Here is a 15,366-nt window from a genome sequence, read left to right on the forward strand (position 1 = left end):
GAGATTCATGGAGTATGAGACCAAACACTTCTGGGCCTGTCTGCAAACTGTTCCCGGCAGCCATCCCTAAGTGATGTCATACCTTGGGAACATGCACTGTCATAAGAATACAGAACTGTACCTCCTTCCCTGAACAGTATTCAACATCAATGACTCTATGGGGAAATGCATTGCTGGAGAGGAGTGATTTCATACGGTGTTTACACAGAGTCACCGTCAAGTGCTTCCACGTGACTGTTATTAGATACTCTTGTCACAACTCAATCCGCTAGTGCACGCGGCAGCGATTCTGTGAAACCTCTGAATAACTTGCCGATTAAAGCTGAATTAGGGTTATTTTGGTTTCAAGCCTGTGTCTATTAACAGCTTCCCCCCCACCCCCCCAAACATTGCTCAGGGAACGGTCAAAACGAGAAGCTCTCCTCTACTGTCTTGGATTCAGTACAAGCCCAGGTCCCAGATGTGAAAGGCTCAGTGTCAGCCCCTGCAAAGTGCTCCATTTTAGTTAACTCTAATTTCCACCTTTTCAAATGAAGACAGACAGACTTTGAGAAACAAAGCTGATTTTACTTTTGAAAAGGTTACACAGAGTTCCATAAAGCATTGTAACAAATATAAAATAAATAATGCATACAAGTAATACTGAAAAACTGTACACACCCAGTTTATAGTGAATCAGCATCTTCTCTATTTAAAAATATATTTTGCACTATATATTCATTACAAAAAGGACCAACTTATCCAATCAGTAAATACACCAGGCTTCTGGCAGCTGTGTGTTACTACTACAGCCTAGAAAACGCAGACAGGCCAAAGGTTAAAAATAAATGCTCAGGGACTAGATTGTTTTTCTCAGTACAAAATAAAATATCATTAACATAGTGTCTCTATGTGGATTTGAAATGATATTTGATCAACTGATTGCAAGTTTGGATAACGCTTGTAGGTGTGGATACGGACTGTTGGTGCAGATATGTCCTGTTGGTCTGGATGTCACCTGTCCCCAGCCAAGCAGAGTGAACTTATCAGCAGGCCTCATACATCAGGGCAATGGCCACACATGATGCTCCATTTGAGGATTCCAGACCTCTCAGCTACTGTTTTATCAGCAGAAATCTTGACTGGCCCAGGTCCGCTTTCTACAGTCTGAAATAAGGTTCTTTTTTTCTCTAACAACACTGGCTAAAGCTGCAACCATCAAATGGCTGCTCTTAACATGTCTTTTCTGTACTATTACTCTCAAGAGGTCAAACGAGATAAACTTAAGATTAACACATTGACTGCTGATTTCTGTGATGTCAGAATGCAGACGGATCATCAAAATATAACATCAACGTGTACCTTACTTTGATGTTAGGGAGTAAGGTCAACTTGCAATTAAATGAAAAATGTCAACCACAGAGATCAGAGCGCCAGCAGGAGAGCTGCATGTTTTTGTTTTGGGAAGGTGGAGGGTACTAGCCAAAGCTACAGGGCAGATTTACCATTATGTTGCCTGGGCTAGAGAGTTTTATTTATGAAGAGAGGTTGGACAGACTTTAGTGCAGAAGAGACTGACGATGGACATAATTGAGATGTATAAAATTACATGGGGGAGCAAAGATAGAGTAGACAGGAAGGAACTCTCCCTCCCCACCCCCTCAGTGGAGGGATTAATGACTGGGGCATAGATTAAAGACAAAGGGCAGGAGGTTCAGAGTGGATGTTAGGATTTCTTTTCCCAGACAGAGAGTGATGGGAATCTGGAACTTACTGCCTGTAAGGGTGATAGACGCAGAAACCCTCATAACATTTAAGAACTATTTAGATGTGCACTTGCAATGCCAATGCACACAAGACTATGGGTCAAAAGCTGGAAAATGGGATTGGAATACCTAGGTGCTTGTTTGTGACCAGTGCATATTTCATGCTCTGAATGGCATTTTTCTGTGCTGTAGAGCTCTAGGACTCTGCAGTGAATAGTTATTATTAAGGGTCATGTTCAAATAAATCATTGATAAGGGATGATAGTTTGCATTTACCATCTAAACATAATAAAATGGGCTGAGATGTTACATGTTCCAGAGCAAAGAACAAACAATAATTTGAAAAGTTAAGCAACACCATGTTTCTGAAGAGGAGTTTTAAAACAAGAACTGAAGATGTGGATCACGGGATTTTGGGATGGAACATCAGAACTGCATTGATACAGGAGCTGGCTCCACTATCAAACATCACAATGAACAATACACGGGGTCTCAGCTGAAAGGCACTGGGTGAGGTGAGGCCAGGGAGGGATTATAAAAGAGGCTGATGATTTCAAGGATTTTGTGCTAGTAACTGAGAGGCATTGGAGGCTAATGAGGCACGCTGATGAGAGGACCCAGAACAAGGCAGGAGATGGTGGATACATTTGTGGGTTAATTGGACTAATTTGAAGGTGGGGCTTGGGGCCAACAGGAGAATCTCGAAGTAATAAAAATGTTGATAATGTACTTAATGCCAGTAGAATGAGGTGGGTGGGAGATTGCCAGTGAGATGAAAGGAATAGCAAACATTTTTAGAGAAGGATAAGGCTTGGAGTTCCTAGACTATCAATCACTAAGATCACTAAAGGGATGCGATGTTTTAAGATTATGGGAGAGAGATATTTTATAAATTAAGTTGTGAAAACAGAGCAGGATATAAAACATATCAGCGTATTCAAACCAATGGAAAGCACTAGGCAGGGAACCAGTAGTCACAAGTATGAAGGTTTAAAGTAGAACTTTCACTTTTTGCTGAGCAGCAGTCGTGTCTTATTGCAGAGCTGTTTTATTATCACTCCGGCATACACACATCAGCTTCTGCACGGACCTCTCTTACAGCAAGCTTGTCGTTGAGTTATGGGATCCATGTCTCTTTCAAAATGCACTCACTTCAAAGATGCCAGTTTATCAGGCATCCAAGTAGACATTTTATTGATAAGTAATTTTCACACAATAAGTTGCTTCATTTTTCTCAGCTTGGTCATTAATTAAAATCAAGATTTCTTCCATACCAGGATTCTGGCCTGGTGCAAACCGCAGGCCGATATGGTAAGTCTCACCACCATCAAGCTGAAAAAAAATGCAAAGTTTGTGAAAAACAGTGACAGTTCTCTACTCAGGAACATGACAATTAATGTTCATGAAAAGGACTAAGGATGGTCCTTTTGCACTTAAATACATTTAAAAATTAATTGGCATAATTTCTTCTCTTGTCTACCGCGTCAGTGCAAATCTGGAAAAAAGACGAAAATGCCACTTTCCTCCGTCTCTCAACAGATCTTCCACCAAAATGACAGCAGGAAATTGGGAAGTGGGAAAGAAATGCTATCTTAATGCATTCAGTGCTCAAAGTAAACAATGATATGCCTCAGTAATGAAACCCATTTCACCTCAGTCCTCAGCTTTAGAGGGGCAATGGCCTTGTGGTGATTTTGCTAGACGATTAATCCAGAAACTCAGCTAACGTTCTGGGGACCCAGATTAAAACCCTGCCATGGAAGATGGTGGAATTTGAATTCAGTAAGAAGACTCTGGAATTAAGGGTCTAATGATGGCCATGAATCCATTGTCAATTGTTGGAAAAACCCATCAGGTTTACTAATGTCTTTTAGGGAAGGAAATCTGTCACCTTTACCTGGTCTGGTTTACAACGTGACTCCAGACCCACTGCAGTGTGGCTGACTCTCCTCTGGGAAATTAGGAATGGGCAACAAATGCTAGCCGAGTCAGAGACGTCCACATTCCGTGAATAAATAAAGAAAAGACTGTAGTGACACACAGCACTCCCAGCTCATGCGTTAATTCTATTAGATGCTGAAGCACATTGTGCCCGAATGCCTGATACCATTGTTAGCTTGGGTCAAATTACATTAACCTTTTTCATAATTTGTCAGTCTCTGTGCTGCATTAATCAGTGAATGAATCATGGCCTGAATTTGCAGGGTCTTTGATTGTGAACTGTACTTTATTTACAAACTGTTTACCAATTCCCTATCTAATTCTGATCATAACTTAAGGATTTACATACACACTAAATTAGGAGTAAGAGTAGTCTATTTGACCCTTTGAGACTACTATATCGTTTGATAAGAACATGATTGACTTCATTGTGGCCTTAACTCTATTTTCTTGCCTACTGTAATACGCTTCGCTCCCTTAGTAATAAAGAATCTGTCTTATTTTAAAAATATTCAATGACCTTGCCTTCATCATGCTTTCAGGAGGAGAGTTTCTCAGACTAATAACTTAGAAAAAAAATTCTCATTGTTTCCATCTTTTTTGAGGCATCCCTTATTTTTAAACTGTGCCACTATATTCTAATCTGTCTGACAAGAGAAAGCATCCTTTCAACAACCACCCTGTCAAACCCCATCAGGATCGTAGATGTTTCAATAGGAACACCTCAAGTTCTTCTAAACTCCAATGGACAGAGACACAGCCTGACCAACCCTTACTCAAAAGATTACATGGAAATCCTACTTACCAATTCCCAGTGTCCCCTTTGACACTCATCAGTACTTCAAGAAACAAACAAAAAAGAAATTTGCTGGAGAAACTCAGCAGATCTGGCAGCATCTGTGGGACGAAAGCAGAGTTAACATTTCGAGTCCAGTGAGTCTTCTTCAGAATGTTCTGAATGACCCTTCTTCATCAGTTGCATTGAAGGGTCACTGGACTCAAACACTAACTCTGCTGTCTCCCCACAGGTGCTGCCGGACCTGCCAAGTTTCAACAGCAATCTCTGATTTTGTTTCAGACTGCCAGCATCCCGCAGTTCTTTGTTTTACTTTAGAAATAAAGTGATGAATCACCCTTTAAAGGTGCACAAACAAATTAGTATGAACATAGAAAGTGGAGCTGCAGTAAGCCATTCGGTACCTCTGGCCCATTCTGCCATTCAGTAAGATCACGACTGATCCTTTTGCGTGAACACCATTTTATCCCCATGTTCTTTGATGATTTTGATATCTGGAAATCTATCAATCTGGTTCATGAAGGTAACCAATTATTCAGCTTCAACAGCACTCTGGGTAGAGTGTTCAAAAGATTCCTCTGAATGAAGAAATTCCTGCTCACCTCAGCCCTAACCGGCCTACGTTTTATTCTGAGTCAGTGGTTCTGGACCAACACTCACCCTCAGCTCAGCCAAGGGAAAACCTCTTTCTGACAACTACCCTGCCCAGCTCTTTGAGAATTTTGTAAGATCATCTCTTATTCTTCCAAACTCTAAATAATATAGGCCCACACTCCACAGGCTCTCCTGATTGGACGGCCAGCCCAGGAATTAGACTAGTAATTTTTTTTGCAGTCCCTCAATGGCAAGTAATCACTTTCTTTAGGTAAGGACGACAGACACAGTTGACCATCTTCCTGGTGCAGTCTCACCAGGGCTCTACATCATTGAAGCACAATGTCACTTACACCTTTATTGAGAATGAGTGAGATTCAGTGTTCACTGAAGAGAGGAACATGATGAATGTTGAGATTAGAGATAGAAGTTTGATTACTCTGGATCACGTTGACATTCGTAGGGAAGATGTGTTGGGTCGGCTAGAGGTTATTAAGATGGACAAATCCCCAGGAGCGGATGGGATCTGTCCCAGGTTGCTGAGGGAGGCGAGAGGGGAAATAGATGAGGCCCTGACAGATATCTTTGTGGCATCCTTAAATACAGGTGAAGTGCCGGAGGACTGGAGGGTTGCTCATGTTGTCCCCCTGTACAAGAAGGGTAGTAGGAATACTCTGGGTAACTACAGACCAGTGAGCCTGACATCAGTGGTGGGAAAGTTGCTGGAGAAGGTACTGAGGGATAGGATCTATTTATATTTAGAAAAGAATGGGCTTATCACTGATAGGCAACATGGTTTTGTGCGGGGGAGATTGTGCCTTCCCAACTTAATGGAGTTCTTCGAGGAAGTGACCAAGTTGATAGATGAAGGAAGGGCTGTTGATGTCATAGACATAGACTTTAGGCATTTGATAAGGTTCCCCATGGTAGGCTAATGGAGAAAGTGAAGTCACATGGTGTGCAGGGTATTCTAGCTAGATGGATAAAGAACTGGTTGAGCAACAGGAGACAGAGAGCAGTAGTTGAAGGGAGTTTCTCGAAGTGGAGAAAGGTGACCAGCGGTGTTCCACAGGGATTGGTGCTGGGGCCACTGTTGTTTGTAATATACATAAATGATCTGGAAGAAGGCACTGTTGGTATGATCAGCAAGTTTGCAGATGACACAAAGACTGGTGGAGTAGCAGAAAGCATAAGGGACTGTCAGAGAATACAGGAGGATGTAGATAGACTGGAGAGTTGGACGGAAAAGTGGCAGATGGTTTTCAATCCAGACAAATGTGAGGTGATGCATTTAGGCAAGTCTAATTCTAGAGCGAATTATATAATGAACGGAAGAGCCTACTTATGTCACTGTGATCCAGACTAATCAAACTTCTCTTTCTAATCTCAACATTCATCATGTTCCTCTCAGTGAACACTAATGCAAAGTAATCATTCAGAATAATGAGAGGTCACGCTTTCAAGGTGAGAGGTGGAAAGTTTAAGGGGGGATACACGCAGCAAGTATTTCACACAGAGGGTGGTGGGCGTTTGGAACGCATTGCCAGTAGAGGTGGTAGTGGCAGGCACGGTAGATTCATTTAAGATGTGTCTGGACAAATGCATGAGTAGGTGGGGAGCAGAGGGATACAGATGCTTAGGAATTGACAGACAGGTTTAGACAGGGGATTTAGATTGGCTCTGGCTTGGAGGGCTGTAAATTTTCTTTGTTCTTTATTCCTCAGACAAACTCCTTTTTTTTAAATCTGCCTAAACTACTGGATCAATAAATACTCTTTGCCTCTTTATCCTCAACCATAACAAGACAATAATATAACATTAATATCCAGAGCAAATATACTGTAGCCCTGTATAACTCTCTCAGGAGCAAACAAGAAGAGGATATCTGTCCCAAAATTAATTCATAACACATTCATATTCCCAGTGGTTTGAACAACCCTAAACCTTTTCTCTTACAGCCTTGTCTTGAAGATTATTCTAAATATTAACTTAAATAAAGAAGTCCTAATCAATATCTGTGCCAAAGTTATTTCTCATCAACTTAAAATGTGCAACTCCTGGTCAGTCTAATCTATCTGAAAGTATTAATTTGGGTCTACAACACTTATAAAAAGAAGGAAATGATGCCATGCTTCCTTCATCAGGACACATCACAAACAACAGTGAGGTTACCCTAGCTGAACGTACTTTGTAGAGGGAAAGAGAAGCCAGAGAGACAGAGAGGGAGAGAATGAGAAAGAAAGAGAGAAAGAAAGAGAAGAGAAAAAGAGAAGAGAGAAAGAGAGCAAGCGCGCACTCAAGTGGTAGATCTGTTTTCAGCATGACTGAGGAATGAACATTGACTAGAACATAGAAAATCTGCCTCTCTTCATCTATTGCAGTTTTCTAAACGCTATCTTGAGATCTTTTAAATCCACTTGCAACAGGGAGCAGATGGTGTTTTAGTGCCTCATTTAAAAGACTGCTTTTCCTCACTATAATGAACTTTCAACCAAATTCTATGCTTCAGTGTGTGAGGACACATTTGAAGCCATAACCTTAGAGGCAGGAGGTGACTGATTCTAGCTGACACATTACCCTCTGCCCAGAATAGCTGAATCTGAGAACTTGGGCAGAAACTAAATTTAAAGGTAATCCTTAGTGAGTGACAGGTCAATCAACAGAACAGGATCTCAAAGGAGAGGGTGGAAGTAATTGGGACTGACTCATTCAAATGCAAATTAGATACATTTATTTCAGAAAATAATAGCTTGAAATGCAGTTTATGACTAATTTGAAACATGTCATATAGTAAATGCAATGTGGGAGGAAAACAAGTGGGAGGATTGGACCTTGGTCCCTCATGTTCTCTATCTGAGGGGTTTGGTAATATTTGGTAATATTTCATCTGCAAATATTCAGAGGGCAGGAGGAGGAGAGTGTGGATTTTCTTTACTACCTTGCAATTCATTTCATACATTGCAAATCAGTTAAATTTCATATTTAATCTATCCTGATGACATCTCCACCCTCAATTCTCCCTACAGGCTGTAGCATTTACAATTCTCTAACTTGTTCTGAGGATAGGCCAGTGATTCCAAATTTCAATTCTATTTCACTCTCCACATATCCTGCCAGATCTGCTGAGTATTTCCAGAGTGTTCAGTCTCAATTTAACATTCTCTAACCTTTCGTCACAGCTCATTCCCTTGAGCTTACAGAATCCAGTAAGTGGCTGATAATCAGAACTGAGTGCTGCGTTCCAGATGCACCATGATCTAGGCATTACAAGGTCACAACCTTGGGCACGCTGCTTTCAAAATGCAGACAAAGTCTAAGTCACGAGGGAAAAGTTCCTGGTGTTACTCCAAATTTTTGTTTTCCTCAAAGAATTATTTTTCAAATTTGGTGAAAACCTGACATTATTTTAAATTGAGTTATGCACAGCGCTCACCTCAAAAGAGTCTTCTTTGTATTGTAGTAAATCCGGCCGGTTGGTCCACAGGAAGAACATCCGTTTGTTCGGGTAGGGATTGGTGTAGCTGATGCGCTTGTTGCTACCTCTCCCTTCCCCAATGGGAATAGAGATCTCAAAAGCCTTTGAACAAAGACAACAGCATGAATACAAATTGAAAAGTGAAGCCAAAAAGACTGGTATGTCGATCCTACTACTTAACCACAATGTTTGTCCAATTTCCCACATCAAAAGTACTGAACTTGAGAACTGCTGCAAAGAGAAATATGTTACTGAAGCTTTACGCGTGGTTCGTTGGGACAAATACAAGAACGCCAAATTTTAAACAATGACAATGTATACTACAAGGCATCTGAACCAATGAGAGTCAACTTACCAGCACTCTTTAACAGCATAAATTGTTGTGATTGTTTAAAAATTTTTAAATCAAAAATTGTATTAAACTTTTGAATACAAGCCAATCAGAATCAACTTGCCAACCAATTAGCAACCTTTTTTTTCCCTGTCGTAAAAATGGCTGTGATTGTTTTTGTATTCTTACGTATGACCTGATGCAAGATGAGACAGTTAGACAACATCTCTCTCTTCTTAGCAGTAATGAGGTCTTTCTACACAGTTGTCCATCAGTCAACATGAGGTTCATTACTTGGCCTTCTCTCTCATATTGTTGACGTAGCTCCATTCAGCCCTCATTAAAGAGTTCAGAGATACATATGTCAATTATCGGAGCCCTGTCACTGCTTCAGCCTCAGATCAACATACTCTAGCACAAAATCAAATTGAACCTCACACTTCGCTGGTTTGTACAGCTCAGGTCCAAATAAATCCATGCACTTAACACCTGAAGAATTGAGGCAATCCAAGTTGCTCAAGTCCAATGGGCAAGAAAACTGAAAGGCTAGAGATCTTTGCTGGCAATTGTGCAATGCGAATGAAGGTGCTCCTGCTGCCTTGTCTAATCGACCTGCTCAATGATCAACAAAAAAAAACACCAAAAAACTGCAGGTGCTGGGAATCAGAAACAAAATCAGAAACTGCTGGAAAAATCTCAGCATCTGTGCAAAACTGTTTTCTCTCCACAGATGCTGATAGAGCTGCTGAGGTTTTCCAGCAATTTCTATGCTCATGATCAACTCCACCAAAGTCAATGAGGAATATTGGGCAGGATGTATAACAGACATCTTGTACCACAGCATGCTTTACTGTCCAAAATTATTTCCTCCCTTTCTTTGCCTCAATGCAGGATGTTTCTCTTGAAAAACAACGTAACTCACCTACAGATTTATCAGAGAGTTTGAGCAGCAGCCACTCCGAGCATTTGATCACAGTGAATTCAGGTGTGAAACTCCACTGCAGTGATTCGAAGGTCAATGCAACTCACGTCAACAGCAATGTTCATGGGATGATGCCTTAGTGATATCTAATGGTTCTTACTTCACGAGCAAAAACACTCTCTCTAAACCTTACTGAGTTTATGACTACATTATTTGTCTTCACTGAAAACAAGTGCTTCATCAACCCAGGCAGCAGAATCCTTTCATTGACATGGCATCAGGATGTATTGAGCATGAGCTGGGGGACTGCAGAAGGCAGCTCATCACCACCATCTCAAGGGCAAGTAGGGACGAGCAATAAATGCTGGCCCAGCCGATAACACTCATAATACAAATTAAAATAAAGACTACTGAAGCTTCAGCTTTCGCTTCCACATTAATATTTCACATCTTCCTAGTGTTCAGTGAATGATCAGCACAGACTGAGCTGATGAGGTACTGGGGTCGAAGGTGATATCAGAACGAGGAGGGGTCAGGTTGAAGGAAATATTGTAGTTAAGGAGTTGTCGGGCCTGTGGAAATGCTGAGGCTAAAGGGGACAGAAGCAGGTGAGGTCAATCTTGGATGCAATTGAGTCACTGAGCAGCCCTTGCTTGGCACTGAAAGGACACAGAGGTAAGAGCTAAAGGCAAAACTAATGGGCAGGAAGAATTGTGCCCATGTATATGAAAGGATTCATTAAGATACTGAAATGAGTGAATAACCTTATATTGATCCATTTGTCTTTAATAAAGATGCAATAGTCTCATTACCTTACAGATGGTGGGCTGCTTACAACTTAAGCAGACCAGCCAAGAGGCTACCAGCTGGCGAAAATCGACATCCACTACATTCAGGTAGAGACAGCGATCTCCTTCTTTCTGAGGACGTATACTAATGTGCAGGTCCTTCACTGTGTGCGGTGGAAGTAAGAAGACATCTGAGGGTGTAGTCTACAGGGATAATGAAAACATATTAAAGTTTCAAAAGATCTATTTATAAAATTATATTCCTAAACATCAATCAATAAAAATTTGCACAAAGACAAGGAGACTGACAACACGGGTCTCTGAAATCTTTCCTGGGCTCTCCTGTGGATGTCATTCTGAATGATACAACCTCCTTCCATGTAACTACCCCATCCAGCTCAGTTTCTTTATGACCAGACAGCATGGAAACAGACCTTTCGATTCAACCAGTCCATGTGGAACATAATCCCAAACTAAACTAGTCCCACCTGCCTGCTCCTGGCCTATACCCCTCCAAACCTTTCCTATTCATGGATTTATCCAAATGCTTTTTAAATGTTATAACTGCACCCACATCCACCACTTCCTCAGGATGTTCATTCCACATGTGAATCACTCTGTAAAACATTTGCCCCTTATGTCTTTTTCAAAATCTCTCTGCTCTCACCTTAAAAATGCACCCTCAAGTCTTGAAATCTGCCACCCGAGGGAAAAGACAACTACCATTAAGCCTATCTGTACCTCTCGTTATTTTATACAGGAATGCCTCTGCCAAGTCTCACCCTGGCCTCGCTCCAACCCCACAATCTGCAGCTATGGTCACGCCGCTTCAGACGTTTCATTCTGTCCAGCTCAAAGGGGTAAATTCTAATCATCTCACCCAATTCACTCAGCTTAGTTCTCAATCAGAACAGGAAGCTTTTTGATTTATAGTTGGGATTTGCACATTGGACAGGGAACTTTTAGACAGAAATGTATTCAGAGGTCAGCTCACTGAGTAACTTCAGTTCACAACTCACCCTGATCCCTGACCTGATCGCCAGCTCACCCTGATCCCTGACCTGATCCCCAGCTCACATCAATCCCCGACCGGATCCCGAGCACACCCCAATCCCCGACCAGATCCCCAGCTCATCCCAATCCCCGACTGGATCCCCAGCTCATCCCAATCCCCGACTGGATCCCCAGCTCTCCACAATCCCCGACCGGATCCCTAGCTCACCACAATCCCCAACCGATCCCTAGCTCACCACAATCCCCAACCCAATCCCCAGCTCACCCCAATCCCCAACCAGATCCCTAGCTCACCACAATCCCCAACCAGATCTCTAGCTCACCACAATCCCCAGCACACCAAAATCCACGACCAGATCCCCAGCTCACCGTAATCCCTGACCGGATCCCCATCTCACTGCAATCTCTGGCCCGATCCCCAGCTGACTGCAATCGCCAGGCCGGTCCCTAGCTCATCGCAATCCCTGACCCGATCCCCAGCTCACCGCAATCCCCAGGCCAGTCCCTAACTCACCACAATCCCCAACCCGATCCTCAGCTCACCGCAATCTCCAACCTGATCCTCAGCTCACCGCAATCTCCAACCCGATCCCCAGCTCACCACAATCCCCAACCTGATCCCCAGCTCACCACAATCCCTGACCCGACCTTCAGCTAACCTTGATCACCAACCCGATCCCCAGCTCACCACAATCCCCGACCCGATCCCCAGCTCACCGCAATCCCCAACCTGATCCCCAGCTCACTGCAATCCCCAACCTGATCCCCAGCTCACTGCAATCTCCAACCCGATCCCCAGCTCACCACAATCCCCAACCTGATCCCCAGCTCACCGCAATCCCTGACCCGATCTTTAGCTAACCCTGATCACCAACCCGATCCCCAGCTCACCACAATCCCCCAACCAATCCCCAGCTCACCGCAATCCCCGACCCGATCCCCAGCTCACCACAATCCACAAACCAATCCCCAGCTCACCACAACCCCAACCTGATCCCCAGCTCACCGCAATCCACAACCCGATCCCCAGCTCACCGCAATCCCCAACACAATCCCCAGCTCACCCCAATCCCCGACCAGATCCCCAGCTCACCACAATCCCTGACCGGATCCCTAGCTCACCACAATCCCCAACCGATCCCTAGCTCACCACAATCCCCAACCCAATCTCCAGCTCACCCCAATCCCCAACCAGATCCCTAGCTCACTGCAATCCCCAGCCCGATCCCTAGCTCACCACAATCCCCAGCGCACCACAATCCCCGACCCGATCCCCAGCTCACCGCAATCCCTGACCGGATCCCCAGCTCACTGCAATCTCTGGCCCGATCCCCAGCTCACCGCAATCGCCAGGCCGGTCCCTAGCTCATCGCAATCCCTGACCCGATCCTCAGCTCACCGCAATCTCCAACCTGATCCTCAGCTCACCGCAATCCCCAACCTGATTCCCAGCTCACCGCAATCTCCAACCCGATCCCCAGCTCACCAACCCGATCCCCAGCTCACCACAATCCCCAACCAGATCCCCAGCTCACCGCAATACCCAATCCGAGCCTCAGCTCACCGCAATCCCCAACCCGATCCCCAGCTCACCGCAATCTCCAACCCGATCCTCAGCTCACCGCAATCTCCGACCCAATCCCCAGCTCACCCCGATCCGCAGCTCACCACAATCCCCGACCCGATCCCCAGCTCACCAACCCGATCCCCAGCTCACCGCAATCTCCAATCCGATCCTCAGCTCACCATGATCCCCAACCCAATCCCCAGCTCACCACAATCCCCAACCCGATCCCCAGCTCACCGCAATCTCCAACCCGATCCCCAGCTCACCGCAATCCCCAGGCCAGTCCCTAGCTCACCACAATCCCCAACCCGATCCTCAGCTCACCGCAATCTCCAACCTGATCCTCAGCTCACCGCAATCCCCAACCTGATTCCCAGCTCACCGCAATCTCCAACCCGATCCCCAGCTCACCAACCCGATCCCCAACCCGATCCCCAGCTCACCACAACCACACCCCAATCCCCAGCTCACCCCAATCTCCAATCCGATCCCCAGCTCACCATGATCTCCAACCCAATCCCCAGCTCACCACAACCCAACCCAATCCCCAGCTCACCGCAATCGCCAACCCAATCCCCAGCTCATCGCAATCCCCAACCCGATCCCCAACTCACCGCAATCTCCAACCCAATCCCCATCTCACCACAATCCCCAACCCGATCCCCAGCTCACCATAATCCCCAACCTGATCCCCAGCTCATACTGATCCTCAGCTCTCCCTGATTTTCCATTTACTAAGTTGCCAGAAAGGGAGGTAGTGCATAAATTTGGGAGCTAAGAGCTTGTATCTCGAAAGATGTGAAAGTGACAAAACAATATTTAAAATGGTGTAATCTCTCTGTCAATAAATGTACAGTTACCTGCAACTCTTCAGGACTTGAGGTATAAGCAGCGACCTTCCGGACAGCTTGTGTCCCACGTAGAACCAGTGAGAGTTGAGTAAGTTCCCCGACCACACAGCTCACATCAATCTTTTGCATGGAGTGTATGTAGAACTGCCATATCTGGACGGGCACTGCCACCCAGGGGTCCCTGCAAAATGGAGCCAGAAATGTTTCTCCTCACTTCCCTCTATTTGATCAAACTGCAGTAGTTCAATGCAAGATAAATGTGTATAGCTTGCTGCTAATTGATCCCCAGTTATAAAGATTCAAAGGGGCTAACCTTCAGAATGTTCCCTGGCAGTGCTTCCCAAACCATTTCCCGGGTCATGATCTGATTTTGAGGGTTGAAATCTCTCTCTCTATGAGAGTTTGCAGGGTTTGAGGAAGGGAGGGAGATTATGAAAATGTGGGAGAGGAGAGGCTGTGAGATCAGGGCCTTATTAGAATGGAAACACAGCTGCATAACTTGGTCAGAGCTCTTGACCCCAACGTTTGGAAGACCCTACTCTAGAGTCTCCTGATGGCACATCAGATCTTGCCATCACTCACCGGTACTTGGGGAAACCACTGCCAATAGGCCACTGCCAATCTGGTTCCAGAAGAGAACAAAGTACAGCAGATAAACAGCATCTGAAGAGAGTAGACCTTCGGGGCATTTTATCAAAATGCAACATGAAGAATTTTTTGATCTTATTTCAAATTTCCAGAATAGATTTTTTTTTCATTTTGCCCATGTGACAACATGATCCAAGTGGCTGAATGGTCTCCTTCTGTCACGGCTCCATTTTAGAAGAGGGATTCTCTCACACTCCCAACAGCAGCCAGAGAGATACGTCATTCAAAGACTCAGCTTTCCGGACCTGCAGTGTGCAGCCAACAGGGCTTCAAATGTAATGTGTATTGTCATGTACACAGTCACAGTGTCGTACAGCACAGAAACAGACCTTTCGGTCCAACATTGAATCTAAATTAGGCTAGTCCCATTGGTCAGCACTTGGTTCATATCTCTCCAAACCCATCCAGATACCTTTTAAATGTTGTAACTTACCAGCCTCCACCACTTCCTCTGGCAGCTCATTCCGTTGTGTGTGAAAAGGTTTTCCCTCAGGTTCCTTTCAAATCTTTCCCCACTCAGCTTGAACTAAGCACACTCATTTTGGACTCCCCTACACTGAGAAAAAGACCTTGGCTATTCCACCCTAATTATCCCCCTCATGATTTTATAAACCTCTATTATTTCACCCCATAGCCACCGATTCCCCAGGGAAAACAGCCTTGCCCTACAGCTCAAATGCTCCAATCCTGGTAA

At 44.4% G+C, this 15,366-nt stretch overlaps 1 protein-coding gene across 1 annotated transcript in view; it reads right to left on the minus strand.

Moving 5' to 3' along the window:
* Positions 1 to 556: 556 nt before the first annotated feature.
* The window catches only part of nphp4 (nephronophthisis 4), a 450,076-nt gene continuing 435,266 nt past the window's right edge, over positions 557 to 15,366 (minus strand). Inside the window, exons 27-30 of the mRNA XM_087980586.1 lie at positions 14,034 to 14,205; positions 10,617 to 10,796; positions 8,510 to 8,653; positions 557 to 3,077 (exon numbers count right to left, since the gene is read on the minus strand). Of these exons, the coding sequence (XP_087836712.1) occupies positions 2,937 to 3,077; positions 8,510 to 8,653; positions 10,617 to 10,796; positions 14,034 to 14,205 (637 nt within the window). The 3' untranslated portion in view covers positions 557 to 2,936. The remainder of the gene's footprint in view (positions 3,078 to 8,509; positions 8,654 to 10,616; positions 10,797 to 14,033; positions 14,206 to 15,366) is intronic.

This window comes from Chiloscyllium plagiosum, unplaced genomic scaffold, assembly GCF_037043375.1.
Source record: "Chiloscyllium plagiosum isolate Xiang-an unplaced genomic scaffold, Cpla_swu_hap1 HiC_scaffold_37, whole genome shotgun sequence".
In the NCBI taxonomy this organism is placed as follows: Eukaryota; Metazoa; Chordata; class Chondrichthyes; order Orectolobiformes; family Hemiscylliidae; genus Chiloscyllium; species Chiloscyllium plagiosum.